The sequence below is a fragment of the Amblyomma americanum genome, chromosome 10, assembly GCF_052857255.1.
Source record: "Amblyomma americanum isolate KBUSLIRL-KWMA chromosome 10, ASM5285725v1, whole genome shotgun sequence".
Lineage (NCBI taxonomy): Eukaryota > Metazoa > Arthropoda > Arachnida > Ixodida > Ixodidae > Amblyomma > Amblyomma americanum.
In genome coordinates this window covers 130,095,439-130,121,533 of record NC_135506.1, presented here as the reverse complement: position 1 = coordinate 130,121,533, position 26,095 = coordinate 130,095,439, and the positions used below count along the sequence as shown (strand labels likewise).

General features: G+C 48.6%; 1 protein-coding gene across 3 annotated transcripts in view; it reads left to right on the top strand.

Annotated features, from left to right (window-relative positions):
- The window catches only part of LOC144107920 (uncharacterized), a 137,212-nt gene that overhangs the window by 61,871 nt on the left and 49,246 nt on the right, over window positions 1-26,095 (top strand). For all 3 annotated transcript variants that reach the window (XM_077641155.1, XM_077641154.1, XM_077641153.1), the window contains exon 3: window positions 4,348-4,555. In XM_077641155.1, coding sequence (XP_077497281.1) covers window positions 4,348-4,555 — 208 coding nt within the window. The remainder of the gene's footprint in view (window positions 1-4,347; window positions 4,556-26,095) is intronic.

Below are 26,095 nucleotides of genomic sequence, written 5' to 3'. Positions count from 1 at the left end.
CCTGAAAGGTGTATTTTAAGCACAACTCTCTTCATTGTAAAAATGAATTCTCTTTGCAAAATTATACCGAAGTCTGTTATGTATTCACTTTATGTAGGTGACCTCCAGATTGTTTGCACATCATCCGACATGTCAAGATGTGAAAGACAAACACAATTAACATTTAACAAACTGACATCATGCGAAGACAGAAATGGCTTCCGGTTTTCTGCGCAGAAAACAGTAGCCATTATTTTCTCACTCATACAAGGATTACAGGCCGATCCGACCCCATATCTGAACGAAACCGAGTTGCCCGTTAAAAATGAGCACAAATTTTTAGGTATAACATTTGACAAAAAACTCACTTTCCTGCCTCATATTAATGCATTAAAAAAGAAAACTTCCCGGTCATTGAATATACTCAAAGTCATTTCACATAAACACTGGGGTTCTGACAGGGCAAGCCTTCTAAAAATTTACCGCTCTGTGGTACAATCCTGCTTAGGCTATGACAGTATAGTATATCGTTCAGCAAGGACATCGTATTTGAAACGACTCAACCCAATGCGCAATTTAGGTTTACGCCTTTCAACTGGTGCTTACAGGACGTCACCTATAAACAGTCTTTATGTTGAAACCAACGAGCCGTCACTTACAGACAAAAGATCAATGCTCACATGATCGTACATTCTAAAAATCCGTTCACTGCACAAACATAATCGTTATACCACCGCTACAGAGTGCCCATATACAGTACTCTCTAACCATAAAGCCAAGCTACCCGTCCATTGCTCTTACGATTTTAAGACATGTGCCAGAACCTCGGCGTACTAGACATATTTCCATGCATTTCTTCAAGGCGAGGTCCACTTCCGCCATGGTACAACTTTCCAGAAATCTGTGATCTCACTCTTACACACTTCCGTAAAAAACAAATTCCGCAAGAACATATAATACATGAATTCCTCACACTTGAAGAAAAGTACAGTAATTACGCAGCCTTTTATATAGACGGTTCAAAAACAGACGCTTACGTTGGCAGTGCAGTGGTACAGGGGAATTGGAATAAAATAGTAAGACTTCCACAGTGTGCTTCCATCTTCACTGCGGAATGTTACGCAATCCGGGTAGCCATAGAAAAAATATTAAATGATAACCTCGCCAACAGTATTATTTATACAGACTCTCTAAGTGGGCTCACAGCCCTTCAGTCTAGAAACGCAATAACCCCACTGAATGGCGACCTCATGCACATTACTACCACAGCCCTAGCTCAAGGACAAAACATAAGACCCTGCTGAGTACCAAGTCATGCCGGCATAAAGGGCAATGACAGAGCACATTTGTACGCTGCTCAAACTTGTGGCAAGCAAATAAAGATTGCAAATGTGCTCTATAAAGATTGCATGAAATTACTACAATGTAAGGCAAGGAAAATTTGGCAGCCCACTTGGGACAGCGAAGTAAATAACAAGCTACACTTAATAAAACCAGTGCTCGGTGAATGGAAGTCATGTGTGCACCAGAAGCGTTTCAGCGAAGTCATTATCTGCCGCTTCCGTATAGGCCGCACACACATTACTCACAACTTTCTGCTACCAAAAGAAGACAAACCAGTTTGTGCATGTGGAGATGAACTTACAGTCACTCACATTTTAATTTCATGTTCTAAACTGGAAAAGCTACGGAAAAGTGCTGCTCCCCGTTTTATAACCAATGCATCCCTTTTCATCCATCACTGCTCTTAGGTGAAAATGCAATTGTGGACATATCTTGCGTTTTTAGATTTTTAACAGAAGCTGGTGTTCTCAAAAATATGTAAAACATGACCTAGTACTTTGCCTGATGCACCTCAGTCAATTTGATTGGTTGGGGGCCCCCAGTACTTGCCCAGCCAAGGACGGCTGACGAGGGTACCCAGCCTCCTTTAAAACCTTTAATATTGGTCATTTGTGAATCTTGTTTTCCTCTCAATACCGCGCAGAAGTGTATAACCTTTTAGGCACTCTACATCGCCATATTTTTTATACCTTTGTAAAAACCTACAGAAAACAATTTCTTATACCTTGAGCTTGATGCATGATAGCCTTAGTTGCTTATGCGCCACTAAACTCAACACAACACAACCCAGGAAAAGTTACTCAAAGGTAACTCAATTAACTTCAGTTGTGCACAGCTTCGCAGAAGTCCTTGATAATTAGCCCTAACAGATGTAAGTTTTTTTTTAGATTTTACGAAAGTGTTTGATCTTGTTTCACATAACAAACTAACTTGTAAACTCGAATTTGCTGGTCTACCTTCTCTCTTAACCAAATGGATTACCGCATACCGCACTAACAGAACCCAATTTGTTTTTGTTGGTGGTCACTCCTCAAGCTCCTTTCCGGTAACATCTGAAGTCTCTCAAGGAAGCGTCCTTGGCCCGTTATTATTCCATATCTATATAAACGACATTGTTACTGTGATCTCAAAACCAGTTCAAATCAGGCTGTTCGTGGATGACTGCTTTTCATTCATAGAAATTAAAACTCCGGAGCACCAAGTAGTGCTCAACTCTAACCTCAACAGCATTAAGGATTGGCGTTGCAGACACGATATGAAATTAAATGCTGAAAAAACAGTTTTCATGAGACTAATAAAATACAGTCTACCATATTAGTACCGCCTACAATCACGGTGCCTATCAGAAGTAATGCGCTACAAGTACCTTTGTATACCAACAACTAATACCTTAAATTGCAATGCTCACATTTCTAACATTTGTGCATCATCCTTCCGTAAGCTGCGTTTTCTTGGATATAAGTTAAATTGAGCCCCTTCCGCAAACAAGCTTTTAGCTTATACATCCATCATTAAACCGCAATTAAAATAAGCCTGTACAGTGCGGGATCCTTTCACCAAAACAAATTACATGCGTTAGAAATTATTGAGCGGAAATCAGTCCGTTTTATTTTTTCTAAATTCCGCACTACCGATTCCCCTACAACTTTAATGAATGTTAATGGCATACAGACACTGGAAACTCGAAGAAAGCTTTTGCGAGTAAAATTTCTTTTTTTCTTGAAAAATACGAAGTTATCAATGAGTCCGGACCCTTACTTAAAACCACTAGTGACGCGATTAACAAGACATCGTCACGCCCAGTCCTTAACACCTTATCGTGCAAGAGCCAACATATATAAATATTCTCATTTTCCCCGAACAATAACAGAGTGGAACCAGCCTCCTTTCAATAGTCTAATAAGCACTAAGAGCATTGCCAGTTTTTATTTAAAAAATTTGAATGTTGTATGTCCTGTTCTGGGGAAAAAACGTGTTCAATTTGCTTATTTTTTGTTCGAATCATGCATGTGCTGTCACTGGTTTGCTTATCTTTTAATTTGTGTGCTAAATGTTAACTCTCCTTGTATGTCATTGTATTGCCCCTCCTGTCTGGGCCTACCAAGGCTGGCAGTATTGAATAAATAAATAAATAAATAAATAAATAAATAAATAAATAAATAAATAAATAAATAAATAAATAAATAAAACCACTTTGCAACCGACTTTGGTCCGGGTCAACTCCGAAATTTGGACTAAAATAGATGTCCATCTATAACTGAGTGTGCCCGTCATGATGGCGACCTCCAGATTTGGCCCAGGCCATTACCAAAATTTGAACTTGGCGATCTCGGAGTTCCCGGGTTCGAACCTGACCGCGGCGGCTGCGTTTTTATGGAGGAAAAACGCTAAGGCGCCCGTGTGCTGTGCGATGTCAGTGCGCGTTAAAGATCCCCAGGTGGTCGAAATTATTCCGGAGCCCTCAACTACGGCACCTCTCTCTTCCATTCTTCTTTCACTCCCCCCTTTATCCCTTCCCTTACGGCGCGGTTCAGGTGTCCAACGATATATGAGACAGATACTGCGCCATTTCCTTTCCCCAAAAACCAATTATTATTATTATTAATCTCGGCGCACTTGCCTCATTAGCCACGGAAGAATTGGTGTCGGCGTACCAGAGCCATCGGTCCACCTTCGGGTAAAACCGTGGTGAAACCCTGCCTAACTTCTCTTCGTTTTAAAAAATGATATGGAGGCATCTTATCCGCGGCTATGAACTCACCATTAGCCTTGAACATCACATTGCGTTAATTAAATTTCAATTAGTAAATGTCAATAAAATATTATTCAATTGGCCTGGTTTTCGAAATTTTTGAGGTCATCCGCAGCTCGCTATTTGCTCCTCAAGAGTGTTTCTTACTGTGTCTTTAGCAATTTTTAAGTGTTAGTTGTAACAACTGATATATGCTGTGGGGCCTTATTATGAAGGGAAAACTTGTAGCGGACACCGCTGCCCAGTTGCGCTGGAGCTCACGTTATGTGCAGATCGATGCGTCCACGGGCCGCCGCTACACCGGGGCGGAACTCAAAAGCACCTGCGAGAGCATCGCGGCCGGGTTCCAGCAGATGGGCCTCGTGCCTGGGGATATGGTGGCCTTCGTGTCGGCCAACAGCGTCGACCTGGTCATGGCATTCATTGCGACCATCTTCGCCGGCGCCAAAATTGTGTGCGCGAAGACTACCTACAACGAGAGTAAGAGAGCTTCCAATAACCTCATGAAAAGCAGTCTAAAGACACTGCACATAAATTCCTGTCGCCCATCAAGCTTAACTGCTAAACATTCGGATGGCGTTCAGTGATTACTGGCAACGCGTCGCAGGGGTTCGGTGGTCCTGGGGCGCCACTATTCACCAACAGGTTGAGGGTTTATCCCCGCTTGGCAGCACTATTTTGATGTACGTAATATTTTAAAATGTTCGTCAGATTTTTGGGCCCATTCAATACATATCGGAGTTCAATATTGCTCAAGAGCCCTCAACTAAGCCAACCGTTTTTGTTGCTGTATTACACTCGGCTCAGAAGGGTATGTTAATTATCAGTGTTCAGGATATTTAGGAATCCTGCTACCGTAGACGATTGGGCTAGCTAGTTCAACATTTTGTGCGGAACAGCGCTGAGCACAGGGACGGAGACGAAGCGAGACAAAAACAGAGGCGTTGACTTTGGACCCGTGTTTTAAAAAAAAATGGTTGTTTATTATGTGCGCAAAACAAAAGAATTCATAAAAATGGAATGGTTTAGTAACTGCCTAAAACCGCTAGAAATGACCTATGAATTGGCTGTGCAAGGTAAGCTACGCGTTTTAGACTTCAGGCTGCATTTTTTTAGCAGTGAAATTTCGAACCCCTGGGAAATGTGCCATTAATGTCTTTTTACTGTTTTTTTTACGTGTTACTCTCAGCTCATAAAAAGGCGAAATGTGAAATGGGCTTTTTACAGTGCATTGACAAAGAGCTGTGAGCAGTCGAAAAAATGCTGTTTCGAGAAGCAAGCAGCAAACCTCATGAGTGCCGGTTACCCACTTCACATGCTAACCTCTGTTGAGGAATATGCACTTAGAAAAAAGAAAAGTTATTGTAATAGCCTGTCTCATGGGCACCAAGAAAGCGTAACCGTCTAGCCGTATATGCTAGACTGTCGCATAACTTGAAGAAAGTTCGAAAGCGCGTGGCTGTTGACGTTGTTTTTTCTGGCGTCAAGTTTCCCACACTTGTAAAAGCTGTGACCAGTGATGAAAGTGATGAAAGTTGAATGGCTCTCTCGCACAGAAGAATGCTGTGACTTTTTTGTCGATTGCTCACAAGAAGTAGCATATTTTATTCCACCGACATATGGCACAAGATACGTTGCACAAATTTCCGCTGTGTAAACTACAGATATGCGTTTCCTAGTACACTTTGTCCTTGATCCTTTAGCTTTCTGTACACAGAGAACTAAGAACACATAAAATTAAATGAAATGAAGCACCCCTACAGCTTTAAAACCATGGCAGCACATCTCGGGACATACTGCCGAGATTGCCTCTGAAAACCTAAATAACACAAGCTGTCGTGCTGAACAACCACAGAGGTAAATTGGCAACACAGATAATCGATGCACATGGACTTATGATGCTTAGTTTTACTGTGTGATCACTTCGTAAGTGCACTATCTGAAAATGAAGTGGTTTTCTTGAATGCGCGAATGTAAATGACCTGATGCCGGGGCGGCTGCTTTCCATAATTACTGCCTTTGATTTCGGTGAGTTCTGTTGTCTTCTGCATATAATCCGCATGCTTTGTTCACTAAACGTCGTATGAAAGTGCCCGTGTATTTGTCGCGCCTTCATTCTTGTGCCCAGCGTTGTTCCGCACTTAAATACTGGACAATTCCTCATTATCCTTCGAAAGTATTTTAAGCAGACGCACGGAGTTTCCCAGAAATACAGCACGAAAAATTTCTCAGTGCTTTTGAATGCCGTTTCTTGAATGTGATTTTTCAGGCCGTTGTGCTTGGTGGATCTACACGGCGAGTAAATTCGAAAAGCAGAATTTTAAACTAACATGAACATGAATTTAAGCCCACCTGTGCGGATGACTGTCATCATTTAAAATCAATTTCAGTCAGCGCAACTCCCAAGCACACTAAGCTATATATATATACATATATATATATACATACATACATATATATATATATATATATATATATATATATATATATATATATATATATATATATATATATATATATATATATATATATATATATATATATATATATATATATATATATATATTGATACGGGAATAAAAGAAGAGGCGGAGAGCGAGCGCGAGCGGCGAGCGCGCGGCTCTAGCACGAGGGAGATAGAACGAGAAAGCTTGGCCGCCGCCGGTCGTGCTTCGCCGGCTCTCCTCCGTACTGCTGCTATATTTCTCTGGGCGGGCCCGTGGCCACCCCGTGGCATCCCACACCGTAACATTTTGGTGGCAGCGGTGGGATCATGCCGCTCACCCGCTCCCAGAATCAAGCACCCGACGTGCCAGACGACAGGAGTCCACCACCAGCCGATAGCGCCGACGACGCGGCGGCCGGCGCCGCTAGACCTAGGCGCTCGGAGAGGCTCGGCTCTTCGCAGCAGCCGGACGCCGGTGTTGAGCGCCTCCTGGATACAGTCACCCAACGGATGGACGCATGGGAGGCCCGTCTGACTGCCCAGGCTGGGGAGATGGAAGCTCTCCGGCGCGAACTCCGTCGCCTGGTGCCAGCCGAGCCGAGCACAGGTCAGGTGCCTTTGGGCGTCCCCGCCGCCGCTGTTTACGGCTCTGCCGTCGCTGGGCCTGCGGTCGTGGCCGCCAATGGCGTGCTCGGCGCGGGTGCGTCCTCGCCGCAGTGTTCGTTGGACGTTGTGGAATTGCCCACATTTGACGGCACCATCTCGTGGGATGCTTACCGCATCCAGCTGGACGGTATTGCGGCGGCGAGAGGCTGGGACGAGCAAATGAAGGCATGGATGCTCGTTGCAAAACTGAGGGGCCGCGCCACCGAGCTGCTGCAGAACGTGCCGCCCGACCAGCTGGGCTCTTACACTGTTCTGGCGGGCCTCCTCGCCGATCACTATGGTGCCTCAGGTCAACCCCGTGTGCAGTACCACCGCCTGCGAGCCCGCCGTCAAGAGCCCGGGGAGACGTACCAGGACCTCGCCGCCGCCATTGAGCGCCTGGCTCTGCAGTCGCTGCCGGGAGCGCCTCAGAACGCCGTGGCCCTGGTCGGCACCGAGGCGTTTGTCGACGCCATCCGACTCCCCGAGGTGCAGCGCTTGGTCCGCTCTGGCCGTCCTGATTCCGTCCGCGCCGCTATGGCGCTCGCCATCGAGGCGGAATTGACTTTGCTGGCCACGCGGGGGTCGCCACCGTCTGTCGAGCGCAGCGTCCGGGTGCAGGCTCCTCGGTCCGCAGCCCCAACTGCGGCCTCTATCCGACGCCTGCGTAACGACGTCCGCATGACCTGCTTCCGCTGCGGCCTGCGGGGACACTACGCGAGGGACTGTGCCGGCCCTCCAACGTCGGGAAACGATTTGGCGGAACTCCGGGGGCACCGTTCCGCCGAATAAAGTCCGTCCCCACACTCCTTCGTTCTCCGCGTCCCCTCCTTTCGTCGGCTCCGATTACCACTGATGCTCCTTACGTGCTCGTCGACGTCGCCCTGCTTGACCGGCACATAAAGGTCTTGGTTGACACTGGAGCGGCTGTCAATGTACTGCACAAATCGTTTGTTGCTAACGCGCCCCACCTGCTTCTGCCAGCCGCCAAAACCCGGCTCTTAGCTTTTAACGGCACCCCTGTGGAGCAAGTCGGACGTGTCGTCGTCAACCTGACAGCACTTGGAAATACCATCTCCACCGAGTTTGTTGTCGCAGACAGCCCTATTTGGCCAGTGGTCCTCGGGTGCGGGTGGTGCCAGCAAGCCGGAGTCGTCCTTAATTTTACTAGAACCAAACCACGGGCGAGCCGAACTCTCTGTGGGCCGGGCTGGCTTAGCCGGGTTTCCAGCCTCGGTGTCGCCCTGTGGCAGTCCCTGGTGTCGGCGACCAAGCGTGCCTCAGCATCTCTGCGTGACCTCGCGACGAAGTGGCCGTGTCGAGTCAAGCCGTTCGACGTCACTACCGTGACTGTGGCGTCCGCCGTGACCCTGCCACCGGGTGCGGCAACGTGGGTGTATGCCAAGCTTGACAGTCCGGTCACAGCAGACGTGCTGTTCGAACCCATCCGGTGTTCAGCTCCAGCCCGTCAGATGACCTCCCCTCGAAGCCTTCTGCCTGTGCTCAAAGGAGAGGCCCACGTATTTATACTCAACATCAGCAGCGTACCTCTCGCGCTGACTCCCGGCACGCAATTGGGTACAGCCTCAGTTTTGGACCCCGGGTCACCAGTGGCGTCTCTGCAACCTGAAGCCCCGCCTCGCCACCCTCCAGCGCCGGCGATCCTATCATGGGAAGAATTTAACTTTGGACCCAGCCTGACCTGCGCGGAGCTCGCCTCTCTGAAGACCTTGCTGCTCGAGCATCGCAGTTGCCTTGCTCTCAGCGCCGGTGAACTCGGGTGCACTTCCTGGGCTCAACACCGGATCAACACCGAAAACCGCGGGCCCGTTCATCACCAACCTCGCCGTGTAGCGCCAGCCGAACGGAGAGTCATCCAGCAGCACGTGTGCGACATGCTTGACCAGGGAATCATTGCCCCTTCTTGTAGCCCTTGGTCCTCCCCTGTCGTCCTTGTGCGCAAGAAGGATGGAACACTCCGCTTCTGCGTTGACTATCGGAAGCTAAATGCTATTACTAATTGCGACGTGTACCCGCTGCCTCGCCTCGACGATGCGCTTGACCACCTGAAGGGGGCCCGTTATTTTTCCACGCTAGATCTGCTCTCGGGCTACTGGCAGGTGCCTGTTCACCCCGATGATGCGGAAAAGACGGCTTTCGTGACTCCCGACGGCCTTTACCAGTTCAACCGTATGCCCTTCGGTCTCTCGAACGCTCCAGCCACCTTCCAGCGTCTCATGGACCGAGTCTTAGGCCATTTGAAGTGGACTATGGCGTTGGTCTACCTGGATGACGTAATTGTCTACGCGGCTACATTTGAAGAACACCAGAGACGCCTCAAACTCGTCCTCGAAGCCCTTACCTCTGCTGGGCTTCGCTTAAAACCAAAAAAATGTTTCTTCGGTTTCGCGGAGGTGACGTACTTGGGTCACGTTGTGAGCCGGCATGGCATCCGTCCCGACCCTGAAAAGCTAAAAGCGCTTACAGCTTACGAAGCTCCCACCACCGCCAAGGAGCTCAAAAGTTTCCTTGGATTTGCTTCGTATTTCCGTCGTTTCATTCCGGACTTTGCCAAGCGCAGCGCTCCATTGACCGCGCTGCTGAAGAAGAATGTACCGTGGAGTTGGACGCAGGCCCAACAGCTCGCGTTTCTTGACGTCAAGCACGCCCTCCTCGAGCCTCCTACATTGGCCCATTACGACGAATCGGCCCCCATCGTCCTCCACACGGATGCCAGCCAAGATGGGCTCGGCGCTGTCCTCCTGCAAGAAGACGAGTCTGGTGACCACAAAGTCCTAGCTTATGCCAGCCGCCAGCTTTCCGACGTTGAGCGCCGCCGCCACTCTTCAGAACTCGAGTGCCTCGCCGTTGTCTGGGCCGTCGAGAAGTTCCGTCCCTACCTGTACGGCCGTCACTTCACCATAGTCACGGACAATAGCGCTCTCACTTGGCTGCAGTCCGCCAAACATTAGAATGCCAAGATTGCACGCTGGTCCCTGCAACTTCAAGAGTACAATTTCACAATAGTGCATCGGCGCGGCTCTGCCCATCAAGATGCCGATTTCTTTTCTCGCCACCCTTGTTCCGTGACGGCTTTGACGGACCTGAGGAGTGCACAAACGCAAGATCCCGCCATTGCTGCCATAATCCACTCCCTTGGCACCGCCGCCGGCGCAGGCCTCCGCCAACTACGCCGGGTCTATCGAATGAAGGACGACCTCTTGTGTCATGTGAAGCGGCTCCGTGGTCGACCACCCGTCTGGTTGCCAGTTGTGCCGGCAACACTGCGGTCGCAAATCTTGCGCGGCTTACACTACGCTCCCACGGCTGGTCACCTTGGTCGCGGCAAGACCTACGCACGAGTGTCGGAGCGGTTTTGGTGGCCTAATATGTCCAGAGATGTCAAGGAACACGTGGCGTCCTGCCAGACATGCCAGTACAGAAAACCGTCCACAGGTGTAACCAAGCCACCCCCGCAGGCTTTTTCGCCGCCAAGTTCACCTTTCAAGCTGGTTGGACTGGATCATTTGGGCCCGTTTCCGAAGACGCGTGCCGGCAACCGGTATGTTCTGGTTGCGATCGACTACTTCTCCAAGTGGGTCGAAGCACTGCCCGTTCCAGACACGTCGTCCGCTCATGCCGTCGCGTTTGTGGAACAGCATCTCGTTCTTCGGCACGGTGTTCCCCGGCGCCTCATCACGGACTGTGGGAGCTGCTTTATGTCCCATGAATTCGAGCGAGCCCTCCGCTCCTTCGGCATTGCGCATTCCACTACATCCGTCAATCATCCGCAGTGCAATGGCCTCGTGGAGCGTGTTAACCGTACCCTCACGGATATACTCGCATCCTACGTCGCTCCGTCCCACACAAACTGGGATCGTTTTGTTTCTGCTGCAGCTTTTGCAGTCAACACTGCAGCGCAAGAAACAACGCATGTGACGCCGTTCTCCGTCGTCTATGGCAGAACGCCCTCCATCCCTCTCGACGCGCAGTTGGGCCTTCCCCATCCTACTGCGTCACCAACTCAATCTGCTCAACGACTTCATTCCGCCCGCCTCGACGCCCAGCGCAACCTCCTCACGGCTCACGCGCGTGTGCAAGCGGCCAACGCGGCAGCACCACCACATCCCCCCTTCCGGCCCGGTGACTTGGTCCTCGTTCGCCGCCCCATCCGTGCGACTGGCCGTGCCGCAAAGCTCTTGCCCCGATACCGCGGCCCTTACCGTGTCGTTGCCCGACTCGGCCCCGTGACATACCGCCTCGAAGACCTGCCAGAGCATCAACCTTGCGGTGTGCACCACATTTTCCCAGAGCATGTTTCAAACATGAAGCGATATGTCTACGGCGCCTGCGGTGACTCCGACTTAGCTACCGGGTCCTCATCAGTGCCGTCGTCGCCTGCTGGCTCCATGCCTTCCCCACGCAATGCAGTCCCATAAACGGATCGCCGCTCAATATGCATAAAACTCCCTGAAGTTAGCCTAACCGGTGTGGGACCTTCTTCGGCGACTGCAGACACCTTCGCCCAGCTCACACACTTCGAATTCAACGAAGAGTGTGACCGTTTCCTATCTGCGAGCCCACATTGCATCGCCCCAGGAAACCCTGCATCAAAGCACGGCCTTACTTCTCCGCCCCCCCCCCCCCCCCCCCGGTGGAAAGGTGAAAGGGGAATAAAAGAAGAGGCGGAGAGCGAGCGCGAGCGGCGAGCGCGCGGCTCTAGCACGAGGGAGATAGAACGAGAAAGCTTGGCCGCCGCCGGTCGTGCTTCGCCGGCTCTCCTCCGTACTGCTGCGATATTTCTCTGGGCGGGCCCGTGGCCACCCCGTGGCATCCCACACCGTAACAATATATATATATATATATATATATATATATATATATATATATATATATATATATATATATATTAATACCAGTGGCGGCACCAGTACGGACTTCAAGAGCGAGCTCGAGCTCCCCAACGCGCGGCAGCCGGTAGCCGAGGCCGCCCAAACCTCAAAATCGTCGTTGGCGTTGGCGTTGGCGCGCTGTGGCCTTCTTCACTGCAATATATATATATATATATATATATATGAAGGAAGCCAAGAGTCACCGAAACCAGGGTGCAAAGGGGAATGCTTCTGTTCTTTGTATTTGTAGTCCAAATCAATGGGAGAATAATAATTTGATTGTTCTGTCGCTTAAAGAAAATTACTTATAAAGCGGCAGAAACCGCCGGTGAGATCCCAACACACGACCTCTGAATATCGTGCCCGGTGCTCTACCAACTGAGCTACGGCGACGGCCGTCCAATCTGCTGCTCTTGCGGGTATTTGTTTTTTGGGTGTAAGCGAAACTTGAGAGTGTTCACCAGCGCCACCCTCGTTCCTTAGCGGCGGACGTAGCACGTCCTGTAACACCGCGAGTGTGACGTGGAACGTCATTTAACGGCGAGGGCGGAAACTGTGCGGGAGCCCTTTTATGCTACCTATGGCATCAATACTGCCAGAACCGAGACCCTCGTTAAGTTATTAGCAGAAAAGGTAAAGAAAATGAGGGGCTTGTTTGCCAAACTTATGAAGGGAGCCAACAGTCACCGAAACCAAGGTGCATATGGGAAGGTTAAATTTCTTATGTAGTGCTGATCAGTGGGATAATAATACTTCGATTAATCTATCGCGTAAAGGAAATTACTTATAAAGCAGCAGGAAAACAACTATGCCGCCCGTGGGATCCGAACCCACGACCTCCGAATATCGCGTCCGGTGCTCTTACCAAGTGAGCTACGGCGACGGCTGTCCAATCTGCTGCTCTCGTGAGTATTTACGTTTACTGGGTGTAAGCGAACCTTGAGAGTGCTCACCAGCGCCACCCTCGTCCATAGCGACAGACGTAGCACATCCTGTAACGTCATCTAATGGCGAGGGCGGAAACTGTGCGAGAGCCGTCGCCGTAGCTCAGTTGGTAGAGCACCGGACGCGATATTCGGAGGTCGTGGGTTCGGATCCCACCGGCGGCATAGTTTTTCTTTCTGCTGCTTTATAAGTAATTGCCTTTACGCGATAGAATAATCGAAGTATTATTATCCCACTGATCAGCACTACATAAAAAAAATTTAACATTCCCCTATGCACCTTGGTTTCGGTGACTGTTGGCTCCCTTCATAAGTTTTTCAAACGAGCCCCTCATTTACTTTACCTTTTCTGCTAATATATATATATATATATATATATATATATATATATATATATATATATATATATATATATATATATATATATATATATATATATATATATATATATATATATATATATATATACTTTGTAAAGGTGTTTATTCGAAACGCAGTGTGTGTGTGTGTCAGAGAGACAGAGAGACTAGTATTTATGGGGTTGGAAAAAGGCTGCTACAATGCGCCCGATTTAACCTCGTCCCCCCTCCCCCCCAAAGAGAAAATAGGAGAGAAAAAGTGACGAAAGTTGCACCCAGGAGCTTGGTGCGTGATAAGTCAGAGTCTAGAAGGGTGTCCAGTGGCCGTACTTCGGGCACAGTAGAAAACGCCGAAACACACACACTCACAGCCCATAGTGCAAAACAGTGGAACACACACATATTCCTTTACAGTGGAGTTTCCGATAAATTCATTTTCCGTAGCGGGTCGTGCTTTGATCAAAACACGTTTTCTTGATTCGATAAGTGCTTCCTTTTATTGAAGGAAGTACATGCATAACACCGAGAGTTTCCAGGAAGAGCTGTATCAGAAGGGAGGTACCGATCTTCGAATCTAGGGTAAGGCACGGCCCCGACGATTATGTGGGCGGAGTATCCCATAACTCTACCTAAAAATGGTGCGCTTGACGTCTTCATCACAGGCATGTGTATGCCTGGCCAAAGGAGTGATGAGGGGTGGAGAAAAGAACTGAGAAAATGTGGTAAAGCCCCTTACAATGTGGACCCAGCACCTTTGTGCCCTTGCTTCCAGTTTGTTTGTTTGGTTATTGTTACTGTCAGCCCAAGAAGGGCTTTTACAGGAGTGGAGAAAAAAATATACACAACAAAGAAAAGGCAAGTCCCGCTCCAAGTCAACAACAAAAAGATAACGACAATGCAAAGCAGAGGTAGTATATGTTATAAGATGCACGCAGTGAACAAGTGAGGAAAAAAACGCTCGTATTATACGCATCAGAAACAGAATCTACATAGACGCAATCATGTCATGGAAGATTAGAGCCTCTAACCCAGCAGTAAAAGCACTGACAGATGAAGATATGGCAACTGAATGCGGTAGTTCTTTCCAATCCTTAATCGCCCTTCGAAAAAGCTGTATTTGAACGTATCAATGCGTGTAACCGGTGGCTGTATGTATGAACTGTGCCTTTGTCTGGAGAGTTGGTCAAGTGAAATCGCACAAAATTCAGGTAAGTTAGTCTTAACCTGGTTATGAATAATTAGAAATAAAAATTTTAATCGATCAAACTTCGTCCTTACTTCTAAGGGGGGAAGGTTTGCACGCCTGCATAGTTCAGTAGGAGAGTGCCCGCGCTGGTATTTATTAAATATGAACCTCGAAGCCAGTCGTTGAATCCTGTCCAATTTATGTCTGTTAGTTGCAGTGTGTGGGTCCCATATTATTTTTGAATATTCAATAATTGGCCTTATTAGCATCTTATAGGCTATGGTTTTCACTTCAGGTGTTGCATTATACAGTCTGCGCCTGAGTCCCCACAGAAATTTAATTGCCTTACAACTTACTTAATTGATGTGCGTGTTCCACCTCAAACCTGGAGTGAATATTAAGCCTCGATAGTTATATTCTGTAACCCTTTTTAGTTCGTGTGGACCAATACTGTAATTATAGCTCAGGTGCGGCTTCTTTGTGATAGTCATACAGGCTGATTTTACTGGGTTCAGTGACATTTGGCATTCATTGCACCAGTTTAGAATTTTTTGTAAGTTGTTAATGTCTAGCTGGTCACTTAAAGAGTCAACCCTATTATATATGACGCAGTCGTCTGCGAACAATCTTATTGGAACGGTTATATCACAAGACAAAGCATTAAAAAAGATTAGAAGTAACAGAGGCCCCGAACACTGCCTTGAGTTACTCCAGACCAAACAGGTTTAGGCCCAGATTTAATTTTTTTTATTTCAACATACTGCTCATGAGACTGAAGGTAGGATGTAAAGCATTTAGTAAAATTGGGGTTTCTAAATATTGCATCCATTTTTAGCAAGTGTTTCGGATGTGATACTTTATCAAACGCTTTGGCGAAGTCTAAAAAAATTATGTCAATCTGTCCTCGGATATTTATTGTTTGTGAATACATACTAGACGTGCTTGGGGTGACCCGTCAACCCCACCCAGTGACTCAGCTTAGTGTGTGCAGGACAGATGAGAATGATAATAAAATAACCGATGTGCAAAAGATAGAATACAAATTAAATTGTAATCGTAAAAATTAATTAAGACTGAAAAAAAACTGGAAAAACTTTTCTGGAGATGCACCACTATTGCGGCTCATGACTAAGAAGAGGGATCAGCATGTTTTTCATGCTAAATTGCGAATTTAAGTATGAATTTCATTCTTTAGGTACACAATGGAGTTTCCCAGGGCCCTCATTAAGTCTCGAGGAAGATTGTTTGAATTTATAGATGAGATACGGTTCTCACACTGCTCTGTCATGATGCGTGCGGAAGTTTGATTAGAGGATGGTTATTTTGAGGTAGCTGAATTCATGTCCAGCAATGTTTTACATGCCTGGATAAGGAGAGATTAGGCAGAGATTTAGGAAGTGTACGAGAATTTTTGAGCCGTATTCGGAAGCGCGTCTATGTTTGGCCGACATATTGAAGCTGACAGGTCGAACACTCAAGAAGTCGGAGGCTGTGCTGCAGGCAGCGTATCATGCGGTCATCTGGGCGCAGAACTGAAAATGAGGCTTATTTTAGGGTGCGCAGCCCGTGCGCCCTGCAATGCTAATTTTGGACGAAGTTGAAGTGTCGCGAATGCTTCTGTTTCGTCGGTGCACGGTGGCTCCGTAAAAGTAGATTTGCAGCGTTCACTTAGGGTGAGTATTTTATAGTGTCTTGCTAGAATGTGCGAGACATTTGGAACAGGGGTAGAGTGCGTTAGAATTATATTCGTGCGGCTATATTTGTCGGTAGCATTGGAGCTCCTGAGAATCTCTTCCCGGTTCTGTCTGCCAGCTCTGTCTATGGAATCATCGACGATTTTTTCCGGAATTTTTCTCGCAATAGCCCACCTTTTATTTCTGTATAGTTATAGCTTAAGCCATTCCTTAAGGAAGGATGACTTCAGTTTATCATGAACGTCAACAGCAACTCCAGGATCGAATGAACGGACGGACGGACGGATGGATGGATGGATGGATGGATGGATAGATGGATGGATGGATGGATGGATGGATGGATGGATGGATGGATGGATGGATGGATGGATGGATGGATGGATGGATGGATGGATGGATGGATGGATGGATGGATGGATGGATGGATGGATGGATGGATGGATGGATGGATGGATGGATGGATGGATGGATGGATGGATGGGGTGGGTGGATGGATGGATGGATGGATGGATGGATGGATGGATGGATGGATGGATGGATGGATGGATGGATGGATGGATGGATGGAAAGGATGAACTCTTTGAATCCGGCGGTGGTTCAAGCCACCTAGCCATGACTTGTGAAATTTTACTCTTGTCTTATTTTGGCCACCAATCAGATAACCTCCGCTTGGTTACTTCCGCCCTCTTAAATTCTACTTTCCCTAAAGTGTCCTTAAACCCCAATGCTGTGGATAAATCAGCCCCGCTGCTTTCCACTGTAGGGTGAAGCCCTTTACAGAAAAGTATCAAGTGGTCCGTGTGTCTGGTGTCCCAACCTCTGCCGGCCAGCCATCAATTAGCGTTACAACACGCACGGCTTTTCCACCGCACGTCAGCCCTAATGCTGATTGATCCTGACGCGGCAGGCGTACGCGCAGCTAGCGCATCTGGCCTGCATGTGGCGCCATCTGGTGCCCGTAAGAGTTAACCTGAACAATGTGAACAGGGAACTCCTGTGGAACTGATTAAATGATGAAGGTATCGGTCATGAGGTAATTTATTTTCTAGAGGAAATATATCGAGAAAATAAAGTTGAAATAGCATGGGAAGAAATTAACAGTACGATAACTTTCGAGGTACACAAAGGACTAAGGCAAGGTTGTCCTCCATGACTGCTGCTGTTCATGCTTTATATAATAAGCATGAAAAGAAGGCTACAAGGAAGCAATCTCGGTAATAATCTGTTGTACAGATCAGGCGGAATGGTTGTTGGGCAACGACTACCGGGTTTAATCTATGCGTACGATATTGTACTGTTAGCAGATAGCCAGGAAGAATTGCAAACTCTGGTTAATTGCTGTGGAGACGAAGGAGGCAGTCTAGGTTTCAGTTTTAGCGCAACTAAGTCAGGTGCCATGATTTTCAACGATACAACTTATCAGGAGCTTACAATACAAGGCCATGAAATCCCGAATACAAATATCTCGTGGTATGGGTAAATGAAGGGCAAATGTACACAGAAAAAAAGAGTGTCATAGCAAAAGGGCAAAGAGATGCCGGGATAATGAAACATAGGGCATTGGGGGGGGGGGGGGGGGGGGGTACAACAGGTATGAAGTCCTCAGAGGTATTTGGAAAGGAATAATGGTGCCAGGGCTTACTTTCGGGAATGCGGTTCTGTGCTTAAGGGCAGAAGTTCAGTCGAGATTTGAAGTAAATCAGAGAGCTGTTTGAAGATTTGCAGTTGGTGCCCACGGGAAAGCCACAAACGAGGCAGTACAGGGGGATATGGACTGGGCATCGTTCGAAGCCCCGGAAGCTCAGAGTAAAATACTATACGTAGAACATTTCGGGAAATTGGACGGTAACAGGTGGGCAGCTAAGGTATTTAAATACCTATACAGAAAGAGCGTTGATTGAGAATGGCGGAAAAAAACTAGGAAGCTGACTAGTAAGCATGCCAGACACGAGGACGGAGAAAGGAAGAACATTAAACGACAGTTTAAAAATGCGGAAGGTAAAAGTTGGATAAATTCAATGGAAAAGAAGCATGGTGTGCAACTATATCGATACTAGAGAAGGCATATCAGGAAGGAAGCGTTTTGTGATAACTCAAGAGGCAGTGCCCTTCTCATTGAAACTAGGTCAGGACGTCTTAGAACGCGCAGCTACAAAAAGAAATTTAACGAAGAAGATGACACATGTGCTGCGTGTGGTAAATCTGTAGAAACAACACAACACCTCATACTAAAATGTGATGGTATCCATCCCGATGTCGATGCAGGCATAGTCGCTCTTCTTGAGGCCCTATAGCTTAGAGATAAAAACAGTCATGTAAATAAATCTGCGGCGGCGGCGGAGGAGGAGGAGGAGGAGGAGGAGGAGGAGGAGGAGGAGGAGGAGGAGGAGGAGGAGGAGGAAAGGCAGAGAGGTTAACCAGGAGAATTTCTTTATTTGAACCTTATGGGTCCCCGACGGGACATTACATGAGGAGTGGGCGCAAGAACAGTGGTTAACAATGAATATTACATGGGAATCATGACGATCACATGGCTTCCTCGATGGCAGTCTTGAAATGGGCTGGATCAAGGATTATTTATTTCTTTATTTATTTATTGTATCCTCAGGGCCAAAGGCATTACAAAGGGGAGTGGGTTAATTAGGATAAACAACAATGAAATTGAATACAGTGAAAACAGGTATTACAAAATAAATTTCCTCCAGAATAATAAAAATAACAACATCCAGAAAATGTAAATAGTATAGAAACAATGTATACAATACAGTGGAACCATATAAAACACACAATCAACTTTCTTCAAAATAAACAATTTTAGCTACAGCCTTATGAAAGATTTTATTATCAGGAATGGCTGCAATATCGGGGTGAAGGCGGTTCCACTCCACAGATGTGCGGAGAAGATATGACTGAAAAGAAGATTTGGTGTGGCATGTTGGGATGCCAACCTTGTGGCGGTGATCGATGCGACGTGAAATGTATTCGGGAGGTGACATGAAATAGTTGTTGCCGCGCAACGTGATGATATAGCTTGTGAAATAGCGTTAGGCGACCAATTTTACGCCGAGATTGTAACGGTGGGAGTGAGACGTTAGATTTCATGGCTGTGATGCTTGCCGTACGGTTGTAATTTGAAAGAATGAAGCGAACGGAATTATTTTGGACTAATTCCAAGGAATATGTGAGGTTTTCATGCGTAGGGTCCCATATTGATGCTGCATATTCTAGTTTAGGACGTATGAGTGTTTTATAGAGTAGAAGTTTAAGGGATGAGGGAGCGGTAGAGAAATTGCGACGTAAGTATGCTAACATGCGGTTAGCGTTATTAATCACGTAGTCAATATGGATAGACCATGTTAAATTTTGAGGGATATGAATTCCTAAGTGCTTATATGTTTTTACCCAATCAAAAGGAGTGCCATCAAGATAATATGAAGTAAGAGCGTTACATGTCCGGGAAACACGCAAAGCTTTACATTTATTAGTGTTTAATTTCATATACTATGTAGTGCACCAGTTTGACACCAAATTTAGGTCTGACTGGACACTGTCATCATCGTTGACGTTATTTATTTCCCGAAATATTACACAATCGTCAGCAAAAAGGTGAATGTTAGAAGATATGGCAGAAGGAAGGTCTGTGAAGAAGATGATGACCCAGACAAAGCAGATGACTCGTGAAAACAAAGAAGATGGCCCTGCGCGTCAGCCGTATTGCTATCGCCATGTGTGTCTGTGCCCGACCTGGTTGTCCTCGGATTGTTCTCGCCGCTGCTCCCTTCCTCCCAGCTCTTTTAAATAAACCCCCGCCTTACATTTGGTGGAGGAGCCGGAATAACAGCCCTGGAATTGCGCAACCGTACTCACCCGCCACCTGCGATGCCTCACGATGTTCAACATCAAGCCGTGCAAGTGGGCCCAGCTGTTACCTGCGCCGGCTCCCTTCGCCAACGGGACACGGCCATCTTCAGTGGGACCGATGAGCAGGATGTCGAAGATTGGCTCACGTCTTACGAGAGGGTGAGCCTTTACAACATACGGGACAATGCCACCAAACTAAATAACGTAATTTTTTATCTCACCGGCGTGGCTAACCTGTGGTATCGGAACCACGAGGTGGACATTCGCACCTGGTCTGCTTTCAAGACAACCTTCTCCGAAGTGTTTGGTCGTCCTGCTGTTCGGAAACTCCGCGCCGAACAACGCTTGCGTGAACGGTCTCAGCAGGTCGGCGAAAGCTTTACCAGTTACATCGAAGACGTCATTGACCTATGCAAGCGTGTCAACCTCAACATGTCAGAAGCTGACAAGATTAAACACATTTTGAAGGGTGTTGACGACGACGCCTTTCAGATGCTGGTAGCTCGCGACTTGCGCACCGTTGCTGAAGTCGTCACCCTCTGCCAAAGCTTCGAGGAGCTGCGGAAGCAGAGGCTCCTGACTCGGCAGCACCCTCGACAGGTTGAGTCGCTTGCTGGACTGACACCAGCACCTGACACCTCATCGCTGCTACATCAAATCAAAGACTTTGTTCGGGAAGAAGTAGCGCGTCAGCTTTCTCTTCTGCCGAACCCTACAGGGCAAGCTCCAGATTTGGCTCCGGCCCTTCGACACGCCATCCAAGAGCAGGTTGCCGAGGCTCTTCCGCCCGCCCATCCCCCACCACCTGTCGCCGCTCCGCTGACATACGCGGACGTTGTCGCCCAGACGCCGCCCCCTATGGCCGCTCCGCTATCATACGCGGACGTCGTCGCCAGACCTCGACCGCCTACCTATGCTTTGCCTCCAACACCTGCGCGAGCGGTGGCTCCTTCTCTTCTGCCGGCTCCGCGACTCAGCAATCCCTGGCGCACCATCGACAACAGGCCTATCTGCTACAATTGCTGCCTTACTGCCTACTGGCCTTCCACGAGTCAGTACTCCGGATCTGCTGAGCCGCCCTCTAGTCATCCTTTTTCTCCTGACCGTTCAGCCCTTTCTAGACGCCGTTCACCTTCACCGAGGCGCCGCTCCGTTTCTCCTATGCGACGTCGCCCCAATCTCCCTCAGGAGGAAAATTAGGTGCCGCAGTTCCTGAGGGAAGAACTGCGTCCCCGTCGAACTTTCCAAGGCCTCACATATCCCCTGCTAATCTGATCGAAATTTCTGTCGAGGGCATTGCTGTCTTGGCCCTTGTGGGCACCGGTGCTGCGATTTCTGTTATGGACGAAAAGTTTTGTAGTTCGTTGAAGAAGGTAAAGACGCCGATTGCTGGACTGTCGCTGCGTACGGCCAGGCCTGAGCACATCAAGCCGTCCGCAGCGTGTACCGCTCGAGTTGTGATTCAGGACTCCCTCTACACGATAGAATTCGTCGTGCTGCCTTCCTGTTCCCATCCTGTTATTCTGGGCTAAGATTTCCTTTCCGTCCATGAAGCTATCATCGACTGTGCTCGAGCGGAAGTCGGGTTCTCTTCTCTGCCCAATCCTGTTCTGGACGCTACTCCTCCTGTTGCCTGTGTTAAAGCCCTCGCCGCCGAAGACATCGACATTCTCCCGTGCTCTTCCGTTCTTGTACACTTCTCTTGCGACTCTATCGGTGGCGCCACTGTCCTCTTTACTCCAGGCCATACTTTTCTGCACCGCAAGCGTCTCCCTCTGCCATACGCCGTACTGACTGTGTCCGCTGGCCTTTCGATACTTTTGGTTTCTAACCCGTTTTCCTGCCCTACCGCTCTGCGCCTTGGTGAATGCCTCGGCAGTGTGCAGCCCATCGCATCTCTGCTAATCCGCGAGGAGACGGACGATACACCGCTCCTCGCCATGAACGCGCTCAGCCCTTCTGCCTCTACGCCAGATCGCTCTTCTACCGAATTGTTCTTCCGCTCCATCGATGCCGATCTTCCCCCGCCGCACAGAACACAGCTTCTCGACCTCCTTCATCAATTTCGCTCCTCCTTCGACGCTCACCAGACTTCCTTGGGCCGAACTTCCACCGTCACCCATCGCATCGACACTGGTGCCCACGCGCCGCTGCGGTAGCGCCCCTATCATGTGTCTCCAACCGAGCGCCAGACTATTACAGAGCAAGTCGACCAAATGCTTCAAAACGGCGTCATTCAGCCCTCAAGTAGCCCTTGGGCATCGCCTGTTGTCCTTGTGAAAAAGAAAGATGGCTCCATACGCTTCTGTGTCGATTACCGCCGCCTTAATCAGATAACGCGCAAGGATGTGTATCCGCTCCCCCGCATAGATGACGCTCTGGACTGTTTGCAAGGGGCGGAGCTCTTTTCCTTCCTCGATTTACGTTCTGGGTACTGGCAGGTAGCCATGGAAGCGGCCGATCGTCCCAAAACTGCTTTTGTGACACCCGATGGATTGTATGAATTTACTGTGATGCCATTCGGTCTTTGTAATGCCCCTGCAACCTTCGAACGGATGATGGACACCATTTTGCGTGGACTCAAGTGTAAAATGTGTCTGTGCTATCTCGACGAAATAGCCGTCTTTTCCCCCGACTTTGAAACCCATCTATCCCGCCTGAAGCACGTTTTGACCGGCCTTTCTGACGCTGTCCTGCAGCTCAACTTGAAGAAATGCCGTTTTGCTGCGCGTCAGCTGACAATTTTAGGACAAGTTGTCTCTAAGCAAGGCGTTCGTCCCGACCCAGCTAAACTTCGCGCTTTCGCAGACTTTCCCAAACCCACTTCCATCAAAGACTTGCGCAGCTTCTTAGGTCTGTGCTCTTACTTTCGGAGGTTTATTCGCAACTTTGCTTCGATTGCTGCGCCTTTAACACAACTGTCCGGCAGTTCCGACTAATCGAAGTGGTCTCCGGCGTAAGACGATGCGTATAACACCTTGCGCCGCCTCCTCACAGCGCCGCCCATACTGCGCCATTTCGACTCGACCGCTCCTACCGAGGTCCACACGGACGCCAGTGGTGTCGGCCTCGGCGCCGTACTCGACCAGCGCTTCTGTGGTTTTGATGAATACGTTGTTGCCTACGCAAGGCGCACACTTACGAAGGCGAAAAATAGTGTTTGGCCATCGTATGGGCCCTTTCCAAATTCCGCCCGTACCTCTATGGCCGCTCTTTTGACGTTGTGATGGACCATCATGCGCTTTGTTGGCTTTCTTCCTTGAAAGACCCATCCGTCCGCCTTGCCAGGTGGGCTCTTCGTCTGCAAGAATATGACATCCGCGTGGTCTATCGTTCCGGCCGCAAGCATCAAGACGCTGATGCCCTGTCCCGCTGCCCACTTCCAGCCGAGATCGCCAGCCTTTCCACCTCTGACGTCTCCCCGTCGTTCCTTCACATTAGCGACATGCCCTCAGCGCAACGTACTGACCCCTGGATCGCTTCTCTTCTCGACTTTCTCTCCAACCCCACGGCTGCTTTTCCATCCCGTGCTCTCCGCCGCCATGCTTCCCACTTCGTGATTCTCGATAACCTCCTCTATCGCCGGAACTACAGCACCGACGGCCGCAAGTGGTTACTCGTTATTCCTCGCCACCTGCGCACGAACATATGCGCCTATTTCCACGCTGACCCACAATCCGGTCATCCGGTCCCGCGGGAGTTTTCAAGATATACACCCGCATCCGGCTGCGCTATTACTGGCGCGGCATGTACTACACCTTCGTACTTAAATACGTACGCGCCTGTCTCGCCTGTCAACGTCGCAAGCCATCTCCTCATCGTTCTGCTGGAGAGTTGCAGCCACTCGCTTGCCCACCACGCCCTTTCGACCGTATCGGAATTGATTTCTACGGCCCGCTTCCGTACACTGCGGCCGGCAACCGTTGGGCTATCGTTGCGGTTGATCATCTCACGAGATATGCCGAAACCGCCACTCTTCCGTCTGCCACAGCGACAGACGTTGCCTCCTTCCTTTTGCAACGTTTCGTCCTTCGTCACGGTGCACCTCGTGAACTGCTTAGCGACCGCGGACGCGCCTTTTTGTCCGATGTCGTCACCGCCCTGCTCCGCCAGTGCAACATAATCCATCGTACCACATCCGCCTATCATCCGCAGGCCAACGGCCTCACCGAGCGATTTAACCGCACCCTCGGGGACATGCTCTCTATGTACTTCGCATCCAACCACTAGAATTGGGATCTCATCCTCCCTTATGTGACTTTCGCCTACAACACCACACAGCAGTCCACCACTGGCTTCTCTCCCTTTTTTCTTCTTCACGGCCGTCATCCATCTGCTACCATAGACACCATTCTGCCTTACCAACCTGACGCCTCCGAATATACCCCTGTTTCCGAAGCCGCGCAACACGCAGAAGATTGTCGCCAAATCGCCCGGTCACTCACAACTGACGCCCAGTCTCGCCAGAAATTCCGCCACGACAACGCTCACACCACATCGCACTTCTCTCCTGGTGCGCTTGTGTGGCTCTGGGTACCATCAAGTACTCCCGGACTCTCCTCGAAATTTCTCGCCAAGTATCACGGCCCGTACCGTGTCCTGGAGCGCACATCTCCCGTTAATTCCGTCGCCGTACCCCTCACGCCATCTCCCGATCTCCGCCGCCGCGGCCGCGATACAGTTCACATCCAGTGTCTCAAGCCTTACTACAACCCCTCCATATTGCAGTCGCCGTAAGTCGCTAGGATGGCTCCTCTTCACCCCGGGGGTGATTGTGAAGAAGATGACCCAGACGAAGCAGATGACTCGTGAAAACGAAGATGGCCCTGCGCGTCAGCCGTATTGCTATCGCCACGTGTGCCTGTGCCCGACCTGGTTGCCCTCGGATTGTTCTCGCCGCTGCTCCCTTCCTCCCAGCTCTTTTAAATAAACCCCCGCCTTACAGGTCATTAATATAGATTAATAATGGGAGTGGTCCAAGGACCGATCCCTGTGGAAAAACAGATAGCACGTTGTTAGCAATCGGTGAATTAGTGTTATCATGCACGATTTGCCAACAGTTTAAAAGGAAAGATTTAATCCATTGGAAGACGTTAGGATCGAGATTAAGATGGCTCAGTTTATGTAGTAACAATTTATGGCATACTTTATCAAAGGCTTTTGAAAAGTTCAAAAAAATGCAGTCAGCGCAAGATGAGTTGTAAAGTATGCGGTATAGCTTATCAGTAAAGGCAAGTAATTGAGTCTCACAGGAGTATGTTCGACGAAAACCATGTTGCGCAGGCGTGAAAAATGAAATCTCATCGAGAAAGGTAACGACATTCTTGAAAATGATATGTTCTAGTAATTTGCAGCATGTGCTGGTGAGCGAAATGGGACGAAAGTTTTGAAGGCAGTGCTTACCACCGGACTTGTGAAGTGGAACCACCTTCCCAATTTTCCAGTCGTTAGGAAGGCTTGCTGTATCGAGTGACTTAGTGCTAAGTCAGAGGGAAGGTCATTACAGTCGCGAGCTGTGTGGACAAAAAAAATGATTTCTGAAATGTAGTAGTGCGGGCACGATGCGTGATGACGCTGTTTGGATGGCCTGTGCGGGGTGTTCGACGTACTGGTAGAACTTGCTGTCACGGGGTGAACAATGGAAAAACCTGTGATAAAGGCAGAGACGTGAAATTCGGTGACGGGAAGCGAGAGAAGGAAGTTTTAGTTGGAACTTCAAGGCGGATATGCTAGAGTATCGCGAGTAGCTTGAAAGAATAAAGCGAGTGGCCCGATTTTGAACAGATTCAAGGGCTGAGGTAAGGTTAGACTGATGGGGGGTCAAATATTGCGCAAGCGTATTCAAGTTTAGGTCACACAAATGTTTTATAAACTAGTAATTTTAAGCAAGAAGGTGTCATGCGTAGGTTACGACGGAGATACCTAATTGCTCGATTAGATGAGTTTATTATGCGGTTAATGTGGCAAGACCACGATAAGTCACTAGCGAGGTT